This window comes from Carassius carassius, chromosome 12 (genome assembly GCF_963082965.1).
Source record: "Carassius carassius chromosome 12, fCarCar2.1, whole genome shotgun sequence".
Classification (NCBI taxonomy): domain Eukaryota; kingdom Metazoa; phylum Chordata; class Actinopteri; order Cypriniformes; family Cyprinidae; genus Carassius; species Carassius carassius.
Window position 1 is genome coordinate 17,490,572 of NC_081766.1, and position 14,276 is coordinate 17,504,847.

The 14,276-nt window shown below is 36.6% G+C and overlaps 1 protein-coding gene across 4 annotated transcripts in view; it reads left to right on the top strand.

The window, feature by feature from the left end:
• The window catches only part of kcnn1a (potassium intermediate/small conductance calcium-activated channel, subfamily N, member 1a), a 49,096-nt gene extending 37,605 nt beyond the window's left edge, over positions 1-11,491 (top strand). For 3 of the 4 annotated variants that reach the window (XM_059563691.1, XM_059563690.1, XM_059563689.1), the window contains 5 exons: positions 6,062-6,203; positions 6,351-6,461; positions 6,719-6,846; positions 8,579-8,648; positions 9,991-11,491. In XM_059563691.1, coding sequence (XP_059419674.1) covers positions 6,062-6,203; positions 6,351-6,461; positions 6,719-6,846; positions 8,579-8,648; positions 9,991-10,275 — 736 coding nt within the window. In that variant the 3' untranslated portion in view covers positions 10,276-11,491. Of the gene's footprint in view, positions 1-6,061; positions 6,204-6,350; positions 6,462-6,718; positions 6,847-7,320; positions 7,412-8,578; positions 8,649-9,990 lie in introns of all 4 variants that reach the window. The other variant, XR_009437212.1, reaches the window with a different exon arrangement.
• Positions 11,492-14,276: the final 2,785 nt, after the last annotated feature.

The window sequence follows — 14,276 nt, forward strand, 5'->3', positions numbered from 1 at the left end:
TGCCAATGTCCAGTGATACGACCACATTGAGAAATGTTTATTCTATGCAGACACGAATGAGGTGATGCAATACGGCAACAACTAATAGAAATACAGCAGAGTTTCACTTGATTCATCTCCTGTGAGATACTGTAGGCAAGATGTTAATGTTACCCCAAGCAATTAGATTCATAAACTGATAATTGTTTGTCTTGTTCATTGCATGATGCATTTATGATATGCTGCAATTACTATACAAACATTTCTCTCTGCTGAATGATAATTTTATAGCAGAAAGAGAACTGACATTTTTACTGGCTATATGTTTAGTTTGTGATGAGATTTTCAAAAGCTATGGCCAGTTATGCAGCCCACCAATAATATGACACAGCGAAAATTAGTGGCGAACAGTAGTCTATAAAATGCTGTCACTGTGAACAGGGCACTAGAAGTTTACTATGAATATATAATAGAGCTGAGTAAAAAGTTATATTCAGATTAATTGTGCTCTTCATTCTTCTTTAAAATTCTTGACAGATCATTTACTCTAAGCTACGACAAAGAAAGGCATATTTTACCAGAGTTTGAAGAGAATGTAAAATATTCAAAAGTTGTGTATCATGATTTGGACTTCAATAATCTACAGTGCATTCAAGTGTAGTCCGAGTCACAAACAAATGACTTTTTAAACAGAAAAAAAAAACTAAAATCTAAATTTTACCAAATTGGAAAATATATATTGACACCTAGCCTTGTCTCTTTCCAACTACACTCTTAAAAATAAAGGTCCCATAAAGAGGGTTTCATAGTGATGCCATATAAAAACCATTTCTGTGAACAGTTCTTAAAAGAACCAATTTTTTTTTTTTATTAGTGTGAAATATATTTTAGTAATCTGAAGACCTTTTACCACTATAAACAACCTTTTGTGCAATGGGCAGTTTCCATGAATGTTAAACGTTCTATCATCGCCGGTAAAGAACCTTTGCTTTTAAGAGTGTAAGGCAAACAAAAGAAATACTTTGCCAAAGAAAAGATATGATAAGGAGAGGTGTCAGTAACTCATCTCTGTGACAGAAAGATGGTTCACTTCAGAATTGTTGTTCACAAAAGCAGCAGTCTCTGGCAATATTTCACTTTTGTGGGTTTATAAGAGACTGAACAGGCAATAATGAAGAGTTTGGAGTGGTAAACGAGGTGAAGGTTTTGATGTTACAACATACCACTACCCAGCACTCTCCACCCCAGTCTCATCGGCTGCAATGCACGACACGATGCTGCCCACACTCTGGTTTTTTTCTTGCGTGAGTAATTTGCATTGCATATGTGTGCCTGTATGAACGTATGGGAAGAGGTTTCGAGTGCGTGTGTGACTATAATTCACTGTTGTACTTTCTATTTCCCCTCTATGCTGCTCCATAGGGATGCCATGTGAGTCCTCGTTCTCTAGCCGTGGAAAACCTGTCATTGTTCATTGAGCTGGTGCCACTGCTGCTCTAAGAGGGAGGAGGGGTGGGATTTGGCAGCTCTGACTGAAAAATACACACTCCAGTAGATTAATTTATTGATAAAAACAAAAGGGTATAACGTGTGACCATCCGCAAAAGAGAAGTTTGTTGATAGCAAATGCACTAATGGTTTCGAAAGCTATGATTTTTGCAGCACTGTGAATCAAGCGTCTCTTTCTAAAGTGCTCAGGAGTAGGAGGGAGGAGGAGGAAGAGGGAGTTTGTGTTAAAATGGAGCAGCTCCTTCAAATCACCTTTACAAACAGGCCTGAGGGCAACTCTTTTTTTGTCGATTATTCTTTCAGCAGCTGTTATTGAACTATAATATGCCCCAGCACAAAAGAGAGCTTCATAAATACCTGTGAAACAAATCTTTATATTTTACCTGATACATGTTTCTTTGTATCTTTATAGTATTCAAATGTAGGTTGCTGTAACGGTAAGGTCAAATTTATTTATCTTGAACCTTTTCTGTTACGACACAGAAAATGTGTTTAAGCAGATGAACAACGCTTGGCCCCATATGACAATTTGAGCACAAAAAGGTGGAATGTTGCTGTCCATTCTAGCACAGTCTCCTCGGAGACGAGGAAAGCAAGGTTTTTGGATTCTAGATTATTGGGTGCCCACTTCTAGTAAACTATGAAACAGCATGGTAGTCTTCATGTTTACTGCTTTGTCGTCATTCAAAAGAGGCGCTCGTTTCTCCAAAGTGCTGCTAAATTGGGCCTTTTACTGCACTATTTTCTTTTCTCTAAGCACACTGGCCAGCCCAAAGGGCAGAACGGTGTGAGACTGGACGAGCACGGAGTCCGTCTGGAATGGGAGGGACGGGAAATGAAGGAAGGGCTGGGACATTGGAGGAACATTGCTGCTATTTGCACCGTTGACTTATCATTCACACTTGAGTTCATATACCTCCTGTTCATCGCTTCACATCTCTCGGTCCTGTTTGCGCCCCCATCTTGCTCACTTTTCCCTGAATATTCTGCATGACTCAGACAGTTTCCTTCTCGTAGGTCCTTTCCCCAAATATACATACAATTCCATGCATCATTCCATCTTTATCTCCTTCTCAAATACGTTTTCTTGTAGCTGAAAGTTTGATAACAGAAAAGCAAAATATGAATAGGCAGAAATAGAGCATTTGCAGGCTATTGAGAAGGTATATTATAATATGATACCTTCCATTTTGTCAAGATGCTTCACAGTATCTCCATGTATGCTGTCTTTGGTGCACACAGTTACTGCAGTGTTGTTTTAGGACGGAAATCAGAAGATGAATAAAAACCAGCTAACAGCATATTCTCAATTAAAGACCTGCTAGAAGGACTGTTTCTACTAACTAAACGTGTCCTGATTACTGTGTTTTACTTGTGCATAAAGCATTTTACTTTCCTCCAGAGAACTGGAATATTGTGTCTGAACCTTGCCTGGATTTACTGTCACACTGAAGCCACTAACATGCAGTGTGAGCTGAAAATGAAGTCAACTACGTAAGGGGATGGGGGGCTAAATTATGGGATTATATGTGGTGCCATCGCTACTCTATGACACTTAGTTAGCATTAGGGATGCACAATATATCAGTAACATATCGGCTATGAACCGATATTAGTGTTGTTTTTATTTGTATTATTATTTATTTCTATCAAGCTACATTAAACATTTTATTGAGCATACACATTTCCCCTATTTGTATTTTTAGATTTTGCACAATATATCGGTACCATATATTAACCGATATTAGTGCTTTTAAAATGTATTCTGCTATACTAAAAATTTTGTTTTGCATATTAATTTGCTGTATTTTCAGATTTTACACAATATATATTAGTGCCATATTGGTTATCAGCCAATTTTAGTGTTTATTTATTTGTTTGTATCAGGCTATGTTGAATATTTAATTGTGCATAATCATTTCCCCGCTTTTTTATTTTTAGATTTCCATCATCTAATGCTCACTTAAAGTTAATCTTTAAAAAAACTAATATTTTAATGACTTTGTTTTTGTTAAAAAATGCTACAAGTTGTTTTTGTTTTAATTTATACAAAATAGTACAAGATGTATTTAATTCATACGTTTTTACTGGCCACAACACAAAAATAATTAACAGCTTAATTTTGTACATTAGTTAACATGGGTGAATAAGGTTTTTATATTTTTCTCCATCATTGCATTCTCTAACCATACTGCAGAGTTTGAGGAACAAGATTGCTAGGTTCTGTGAGTTTTGCTACTAAGCAACCATCTGTAGATTTTTTTATGGAAAATTGGGATATGACTGGGGTATGTGGGGAAACACTTTTTTCAGATAGACGTCTTGATCTAAGTTGAAGGTGGTGCCAGCTCTTCTTCATTTTATGCTAGTATTGCATACAGTATATTGAGAGCTTTAGAAGGCCAGTATGTAGCTTTTTACCTTCGATTACCAGCAGTGAGGGAAATGTTAATGCACTGCTACACTGTCAAATCAAAGGCAAGCTAATGATGAAGACAGTGTGCATAGTCATGATCAGAGCCGCATTACATATTCATGTTCATGTGTGCAAACAGACAGACCTAACAGGATATGACCTCTTCCAAAAACTGTGCCATGTGAATTATTAGAGTCTAATGAGCTTCTAAGAGCAAGTGTATGGTTGAGATTATTGTAGAATGCAAGTCTGATGTAAAAGGGTCTTTACCAGAGTTCTTTTGAGAGACAAATCTGGTATGCCGAGGATTTGTTCTACCTCTGAGACCTGACACCAGCTTCAAAAAGATCAGTTGAAAATGACTGAACCTATATCAGAATGGTTTGTGCCAGAACTGTGCATTGTTTCACAATGTTGATGTAGCACATGGGCAAATATCATACTTTTATGAGAATCATCCCTCACTAGAACTAATTTTATTAACCCGCATATATCTGAATGAATTTTTGAAAAAATGATCAAATGTAAACTAAAAGCAATTTTTTTCCTCATTAAATATGTTGGTCAGTTTTATTATAGGGTTTGTATCTTGCTCTCAATATACTGGCTTATACAGCATGCAGGATGTGGATTTCCTCTCTAAAATGCCTGCATGGTAACTATGCTTTTCGCATGTGAATATGGGGATCTCCCCATTTCAATAAATAATAAAAATAAATTTCACCGCTCTTGCTCTTAGAGCATGACTGCAGAGTTGAATTGTGATATAGACAGGTGCAATTGATAGCAGCATGACCTCTCTTGTGTTTTGAGTATGCTGTCTTAGAGGGGACGTTTATGAACTTTTAACTTTTTTTTATGCAATATAAATGTGTTTGATTTGTACGAAGCCCCGCACATGACATGCAAGAACAAATAAATAAATTGTGCGCACAATTTACTAATTCGTTCCCTCAATGTACTAAAACGTGCACACGTTTACTATTGCGTTCTGTCAATTTGCTAAATCGTGCGCACAATTTAGCAAATCGAGGGAACGAATTTATAAATCGAGTGAACAAAATAGTAAATTGAGGGAACGCAATAGTAATCGTGTGCACGTTTTAGTACATTGAGGGAACAAATTAGTAAATCGTGCACACGATTTAGCCTACTATTTTTTTTTTTTTTCCTGCATATTATGTGCGGAGCTCCATAGGATTAGAAATGATTCGGTGTTGAAATTGAATTAACATTGTGAATCACTTGCGTTCAGTCTGGCTACTCAGTATGACTGTTGAAGAGCCTGGTTTTTTTTTCTGTTATTCCTCATCAGAAGTGTTCCCAAATTGTAATAAATGCCGATAAATGTCTTCTGACCTGTGCTTAACTCCTCCTTGACAGGCTGGGAAAGGTCAACCTCCTGCAAATTTGTGAATGAGCTGCTAGCGATATATAGTCTAGTCTGGGGACCATGATTTAGGTCACTGGATTTGTCTCTAAGGAGTTTACTATTTTATATATATTGTTTTTAGCTGAATTAGATAATCTTTTCACTGATTTGTGGACTGGATTTCACAGTCTAGTATTGTTGGTTTGCAAAGTGAAAACAGACACTTTATCTGACCACTTGTGTTAGTTGTTTAATTTCCTGTTGAAAATACATAATAATTAGAATTTTAAATGATATCAAATTTAGCTTTTTATAAATTTTTTTATTATTTACAATTGTATTTATTTATTTAGTATTATTATGTTTTTATTTTAAGGATATTGAAGCAGAACATTGTGCATTTTGCTTTGTGTCTGGGAAAGTAAAAAAAAACAAAAAAACATTTGTATGGTCAAAACACATTAGCATGTAAATATTTTAAATAATACTATATATGATCCGGTAGGCTATTTACTGCTTTTGGTAAGTTTTACTGTCACATTGTGTGTTTTTACCCCTTATTACTGGAACAATTGTAATCAAAGACCTGATGTTGAGAGGGTGATTTAATTTGACCAAATTCTACTTTTGTATTTTGTTTATTTATTTATTCATTTTACATATATTTTACCAGAAATGTTTGAAAATGTTTTGTAAGTTGGGTCAAAAGTTCATAATTAAACATTAAGCCTTTTTTTCCACAGCCTGATCAAGGTTTCTCTGCCTATTCTGTTCTTACTATTCTAGGTATCATGACAAACAGGAAGTCACTAGTAACTTTCTTGGAGCTATGTGGCTAATTTCCATAACTTTCCTATCAATTGGCTATGGAGATATGGTTCCTCATACCTACTGTGGGAAAGGGGTCTGTCTGCTCACAGGAATCATGGTATGTCTTTAAAGTTGAACTATAAATAAATATAGCATGTCAAATAGAATTTAGGTTACATTTGTGAAATTAACATGAATTTTTGTCACATTTTTAATATTAATATTTATGATTAAAATAAATGCTAATCACCATCTCTTCTTGTAGGGAGCTGGTTGCACTGCACTTGTAGTCGCAGTGGTAGCCAGAAAGTTAGAACTGACAAAAGCTGAGAAACACGTCCACAATTTCATGATGGACACCCAACTTTGTAAACGAGTAAGTGACTGAACTTTATTTTGCAAACTTTGGAAAGAACTAGCCATTTGTGTTAGGACAGTATTTATTAGAAAATAATATGCTTCATTTTCAACCAATCGTAATTTTGTTTTTAAACATTCCCTCATTGCAAAAAATATACTTTCCCTGGAAAATACATAGTTTCTGTCGAATGGTCATGTATTGTAGTTATTTTTCCTAAATACTTCATTATTGTCATCTGTAAGTAATGTTTCATTTTTGTGCTTTTCTCCCAGGTAAAGAACACAGCTGCCAATGTACTCAGGGAAACATGGCTCATCTACAAACACACCAAGTTAGTAAAGAAGATAGATCATGCCAAAGTGCGCAAACATCAGCGCAAGTTCTTGCAGGCCATTCACCAGTAAGCACAATGTTTCCACACTTCAGCATTGTTTTGATGATAATGAACTGCAGTTATGATTAATCATCCCTTGAACAATAAAATGTATTAAATTGAAATATTAGGATTGAAAATTCTAATATAGTTATTTTGTGAAAAACTCTCTGTGTTGTATGTATGTGTTGTATGTAATTCAAGAAACTACTGTTTCATGTTTTGAACGCTTTGGTTCTGTCTCTTTTTTTTTAAGGAACTGTCATATATTTTCTAAAGTCATGTTGAATTAGAAGGGGCAGGTATTTGATAATCCAAGTTCCCAAAAACACTGATCCCCATATTGTATAATAAATTCTTGTCAATCAAGTGTCGAAGAGATTAGCAATGAGTTCTGAGCTTTTAAGGAGAATCTGTCAGCATGTTATTGTTTGTAATGTGATGATTGTCCTTCTCCCCTTTCTTTCCCAAACCCTTACCTTGTGGTTATGGTTAGTGCAGTGTAATGGCTCACATGTTGTGTATATGTTGTGGTTTCTTAACTTGAACTGTGTTTTGTCTTCATTCTGCTCTATCACTACAGAGCTCAGAAGTAAGTTTTGTCCTCTGTGTTTTTCTCCCCACATCCCCCTGTCTCTGTTTCATATGCATGGAGTTGGAAGCTGAATGCCGATTTTGGTTACCTATATTGCTTCTCTCCATTCTAAGTCTAGAATGAAAAAGATGCAACATTACTTAATGCTGTATGGTTTTATGTAACCTTCTGAAGGAGAAGCATCTTTGGAACTGTTGATTTATTCATTTGCACCAAATCCATTATTCAAAAGTAAATCTCTGTATTAACTTGCATTGATAGCCCCACCTTGTGTGTCCAGAGAAAAAATAAGCTCAGTATGCCGGAATAGATGTTTAGGACTTTCATAAACACAGTTGACTTAAATTAAATAGTCTTGCAATTAACCTCTATTAGCTCTATAAAACGTGTTCAGTTGATGCCGTGTTCGCTTCGACATTTAGGGTCATCCAGGGCTTTGATGCAAGATGATATGGAGTTTTTGCATTAGAAAGAATGCTGACCATGTCCTGCATCTCCAGATTTTTATTTTGGATACACCAAAATAAATCCATTAAGGTTGAAAATAAAAAAATAAAACGCTAAATGTTTCAAATCTTGGCATTTGCCAACGAATGACAAATCGGAGTGGAGGATTTGCATTACGAAACGTAACTGGCAGGATATTAAGGCAGCCTTTCTTACAATGTCTCCTCATGGTCAGAGTCATCCCTGTACTCTTTCATAGTTGGTATGGCACAATAAAACAAACAAAAAAAACCAATTCATTAACACATTCTTTTAAAATTTTGTTCAGAACCAAGCCCACAGCAAGCAATGCTATTCTCACAAGCATTTTCTGCGGTGTCACATATACCTCTACCTCAGCTGTTTGCCACTTCCTTTGACCTCATCCACAAACGAGGCTCTCGGATGGCTTTTTTTGTGAATGGTTGACGCGTGCCTGCAGGGGCAAAAGGAGATGTGTCATGTTTGAACGTTAAGTTAAGAGTTTTCTCTTCTTTACATTTCATAGATTGGGTTTGCATGTCTGGTATGGCAAACAGGACTGTGAATGCTTGCATGCAGGCCACTCTCTCTCTATCCCTCATCCTTATGAAGTCTTCCTGACAGGAATCTGTTGCTCTTCCCTAACGTCCCCCTCCTCCCTACCCCCCATCCCTCCATAACCCTGCCTCCTCCCAGGCTCCGCAGTGTGAAAATGGAGCAGAGGAAACTCAATGACCAGGCCAACACTCTGGTGGACTTGGCGAAGGTATATGTTAAAGGCTTTATACTGTGCATGTAAACATCTACATCTTCAACAGAATCATTTCAGCTGCCATGGAATATTTGGCCTGGTAAATGTGGAACAAATAAATGACAAAAGAGTTTTGAATAAAAAAAAAATATATATATTCTATTTCTGTTTTATTTTAATTTAGTTTTCTTCTATCAATGTTTTTTTTTCTATTATTATTTTTTTTGTGTGTGTTTAACAGATCCCGACGTGCTGACTGGTATCATTGAAAAATGTGTAACGGTGTTAAATTTCTTATCACAGTCCAATGTTGTTTCTATGTAGTGGCATTTTCATGTTAAATGCAGGTTGTAAAATATTAAAAATGAAACTGAATTATTTTAGTTCAGTTGTTTTGTATGTCAGTTAATGAAATAAATGTGCTAGTCGAGCAGATATCTGTGGGCAATAGTTTACATATACACTTGACAGATTCTGCAAATAATAATACTTTTAACTAAATAAGAGAGATCATTTAACAAAACAACAGCTTTTTTTGTACTGTCTTGAATATATGTTATTTTATAGGACATATGTTTAAATACAGGCCATTGTACTAGATCGTATCCCTCACAATCTTCAAGAAACAACTGAAAATTCATCTCTTCCATGAGCATCTGAGCAAAAAAAAATAATCTAAGCCTTCACTTTTTTCTATTATTATCCTTTACGTCTTCCTGTCCTAGCTTTAACTGTTTTGAACAATGACTGAAACCTTGTTTAATGGGCACTTCTTGTGTTTATTGCCATATGATATATCCCTTGTTCTATTCTTCAACTGTAAGTCACTTTGGAGAAAAACAACTGCCAAATGAATAAATTTAATGTAAATTAAGATAATAGCTGAAATTGTATATATACAGTATATACCGTATATAAAAACCCCTTTCAAAAGTTTACTCTTTATTTTTAATGCAATTTTTTTTTGCTTTATAATAGTTGTTCATGAGTCTATTGTTTGTCCTGAGCAGTTAAACTGCCTACTGAAATCCTCCAGGTCTTTGCTTTCCCAGCATCTTATGTATACTTGAACCCTTTCCAACAATGACTGTATGGTTGTTGAGATCCATCATTTTACACTGAGGACAACAGGGACTCATACACAACTATTACAAAAGGCAGCAAAGTGCATTAAGAGTTTGGGGTGTGAAAACTGTGAACATAGTGATCAATGTAAATTGTATAAGTTTTTTTTTTTTTTTTTGTAGCTTCCGAAGGGCAATACTAATCATTCTTTGGACAAAATAAGATTTATGAAAAGGATGGATTTAATGATTGATTGCATTCAATCTCACTCATTTTCTGTGTACTCTTCCAGACTCAGAATGTGATGTACGACCTGGTGTCAGAGCTGCAGGAACGCAGTGAGGAGCTGGACAAGCGTATTGGCACGTTGGAGGACAAGCTGGACGCAGTCACCGGCAGCCTGCAGGCTCTGCCCTGTCTGATCTCCCAAGCCATAACTCAGCAGCAGCAGGACCTCCTGGATGGCTTCATGCACCGCTTCTGCCCTGCTTCGCTGGGCTCGGAACGCTCTTGGACCCCTTCCAGACGGCGGCGCTCACCCTCCACTGCCCCGCACACTTCCTCCGACAGCGGCTAACGTGGGCCCGGACCTGCTCACTGCTTCCAAAGGTCTCAGACTTATTCGCAAAAGATGATCAAGCCGAGATTGAGGACTTGTGTTAATAAGTAGAGACGAATGATCAAAAATAGTAGATATATGGTTTATGTTTAGCCATTGTATGGCTGTTCAAGTTAGCTTTTTTGTAAAGCCCTCATATATTTACAAGACTGAGTTCAGGAAGCTGGAGTGAGTCCAGGAAACCGGTTTTTCAAACTGCGAGATCACAGGGTCCAGAGTGAACCAACGCAGACCACAAAGGAGCGACGCACCTACATAGAAGAGATTCACTGGTCCTGTAAGACATCTGTTCCAGGATGAGCCCCGAAAACACGTCACTTCAGCATTCAGCTGGAGACGCAGGAGCACATGACCTTACTACTGAGTAGAATAATGCAGGAATGCCAACCTTAAGGATTCAGTTGCCCTGCTCCGTTAAGTGAAATTGGGTGCAACTAACCTTTTTTAGTTACATATTGGCATGTTATTTTTTTCAGTGCCTGAATGTATAGATTGTGGAGGGTTGTCCATTTACAAATTTTGGAGCGAGTTTTTGTACAATGTTAACACAAGCATTGCATTCCTTTTTCAGATACATTCCTCTTGAAGACATTTAACTTGTCTGTCTTAACAAATACCATTAACTCTGTCGTAGTCTTCTCTTATTTTCTAAAGCCTTTCAATATTTCCACCAGTTAGGGAAGGAAAAGATGGAAGGAGGTAAGGACAGGAAGGAAGGTAGGAAGGAAAAAAGGAAAGAAATATTGGAAGGAAGAAAATCAAGGAAGCTGGTAACACTTTCATTTTAACAAAATCTGAGCTTCCAGAAGTGTTCACATTACCAAGAGGCTGCGTTTTTGAATCTGAAATGAGAGCACAGAGTGCTAAATGCTGTGGTAGGCACAAATGTATGACAGGACTGAGATTGAAACCTTGCATGTTTCAGTGCAATTGTGACGAATGGATTATGGATGGGTTTTTTTCAAATGTGTGTGTGTACTCTTTTGTTTTATTTCACTTATTTTTTACACAGAGATGCATTGAATAGTATTTTTAGAATTGCAAATATAGCGGTGCAGTAATATGGTAATGTATGTTGGATGCATTCCTTGTTTTACCTACAAATGAATTCCTCAACCAAGAGATTGGCGAATCAGTGAAAACTAGAATTAACACTAAACAAATCATTCTGTAATCATGAGAGGACCTTCTCTGATAGAATACATCTGATGAAGCGGAAGGAGATGCTTCAGGAAGACATTATTGTGGCTCACATTTGCACTTTTCAGAACAAATCGTTAAGGCAGCTTGGAGCTATCTGTCTCTCTTGTTCACGTGTATTTTACTACATCTATAGTTTTAAATAATCACATAACTTTAAAAGCAACTGACAGTGTTATGTGTTTGACTGTGTAATTGTCACAGATTTAGAACCAATGACTGCAAACCATCTCACTGCAACTTGCTTTAGAAAAGTTTTTTTATTATTATTGTTAATATGAGTTAGTTTTCCTGTTAGTTATTTTTATTTTATTTATTTTTCTGAGACATTATTTTAATGATTAAAATATGATTTGTTTATTTATTTTTTAACGGGGTAGTAATTATTTCGGGTTGATTTTATTATTTTTTTGCCTATTTTTATTTTGCAAAATATTGGATTCCTAACCAAAGCCTATAACCTTATTAAATTAAAAACTAATATATTTTATATAGCTTATGACCACATAGAAATTAAGCTGCACACTCACTCAAAGACTTTGTGCACACTTCATGTGAGATTGAAGCTAAATTCCCCCCATAACATTTTTAATAATGCATGTTTGCTTTTTCTGATTTGCTAATAAAACATTTAAATTATTATTAACTTAGAAAAAGATTTCCATAGTTAACCATTTGGCGGCTTGATCACAATTCCTATCCAGCTTGTTTCAGTCTTGTCAATACTGACGACATTTAAAGTGAAAACTTAAAAAAATGGAGAATTCTCACAGCTTTCATTACTGAAATATACTTGACACTTCTAGCAGATTTTGATAAAACAGAGATCAAAGACGAACTGAGAAAGCCAGTCATAACATTGAATTCCTAATGTAGACAAAAACAGAAGAACAGGCTGCTTTACTATTTAAGCTGCTTTTGATGACCAAAATCAAGTGCAATTTAGATAAAAATAATTAGGTGTAAAAATGCATGACCATGACCCCTGTTCATGCCTTTCTTTCACTGTCAGCACAGTCTGAATGTTGTTATGTGCCAATTATGAAGTAAGACTCGGATGCCTTCTGATGTCAAACTGCATACACGAGTATATGGGACACCAAATCACTAGAACGTTTTTATTTTTATGGGACTTTTCTTTCAGATTTTTCCTAATTGCCTTTCTTTGTGAAATACCTGTGAATGATCACACAGAGAGATGAACTTGCATTTTTTAATCCTCCCAGGTTGACTGTACATAAAGGCACGGGTTATCATGGTCTGTTGAGATCCTCTTATTTTGTTTACATAGAGATAGCCCAAGAAGCTACAGTGTGGACAAAATCTGCCCATGTTTCAGATAATAAATATCAAATTCTTGAGAATACACTGTGGCACTGTGATATTGGATGAGCATGTGTTCAAACATGAAATTCCTGTGAGTATCAGAGCCTCCTTCTGTGGATATGTGATATGAAAACACTCCCAGTACAATAGTTTTTAATTAATGGGGACAAATGTGTGAACGTCTTGTTCTAGCAATACGCAATGCATCATTCCTTTTTAAAATAAATATATCTTCTTGATGTGTTTGATGTACGGTTGAAGGAGGCAGACCTAGATCCTTAAGTGTGATAATTTTGCAGAGGGACATCTTTGAGACAATCCCAGGAGAGTGAAGAAAATGGGCCACTTCAAGCTGGTAATGACAGCATGTGAGAGTAAGACATATGCCCATTAACGGTGGAGCGGACCTCAGAAACATTTAATTGAAGAGGGATGCAGATAAACCACAGTTAGCTACTTTGGGACAAAAACGACCCTTAGGACATTTTCCAAGGTGAATTCAGACACACATCATTGACAGAACACAGACACATGACGACCATTGAAATGTTTAGATTCAAGATGAATGGCGTGCTCAATCCCTTTTAAGTTTGATTTGGGTGCTCCTCGGTCCAAGGTAGAACATCTTAAGAGACAGTGTACAGTCGTGGCCAAAAGTTTTGAGAATTACATAAATATTAGTTTTCAAAACGTTTGCTGCTAAACTGCTTTTAGATCTTTGTTTTAGTTGTTTCTGTGATGTACTGAAATATAATTACAAGCACTTCATACGTTTCAAAGGCTTTAATCGACAATTACATGACATTTATGCAAAGAGTCAGTATTTGCAGTGTTGGCCCTTCTTTTTCAGGACCTCTGCAATTCTGGGCATGCTCTCAATCAACCTCTGGGCCAAATCCTGACTGATAGCAACCCATTCTTTCATAATCACTTCTTGGAGTTTGTCAGAATTAGTAGGTTTTTGTTTTCCACCCGCCTCTTGTGGATTGACCACAAGTTCTCAATGGGATTAAGATCTGGGGAGTTTCCAGGCCATGGACCCAAAATTTCAACATTCTGGTCCCCGAGCCACTTAGTTATCACTTTTGCCTTATCACTTTTGCTCCATCGTGCTGGAAAATGCATTGTTCTTCACCAAACTGTTGTTGGATTGTTGGAAGAAGTTGCTGTTGGAGGGTGTTTTGGTACCATTCTTTATTCATGGCTGTGTTTTTGGGCAGAATTGTGAGTGAGCCCACTCCCTTGGATGAGAAGCAACCCCACACATGAATGGTGTCAGGATGCTTTACTATTGGCATGACACAGGACTGATGGTAGCGCTCACCTTTTCTTCTCCGGACAAGCCTTTTTCCAGATGCCCCTAACAATCAGAAAGGGGCTTCATCGGAGAATATGACTTTGCCCCAGTCCTCAGCAGTCCATTCACTATACTT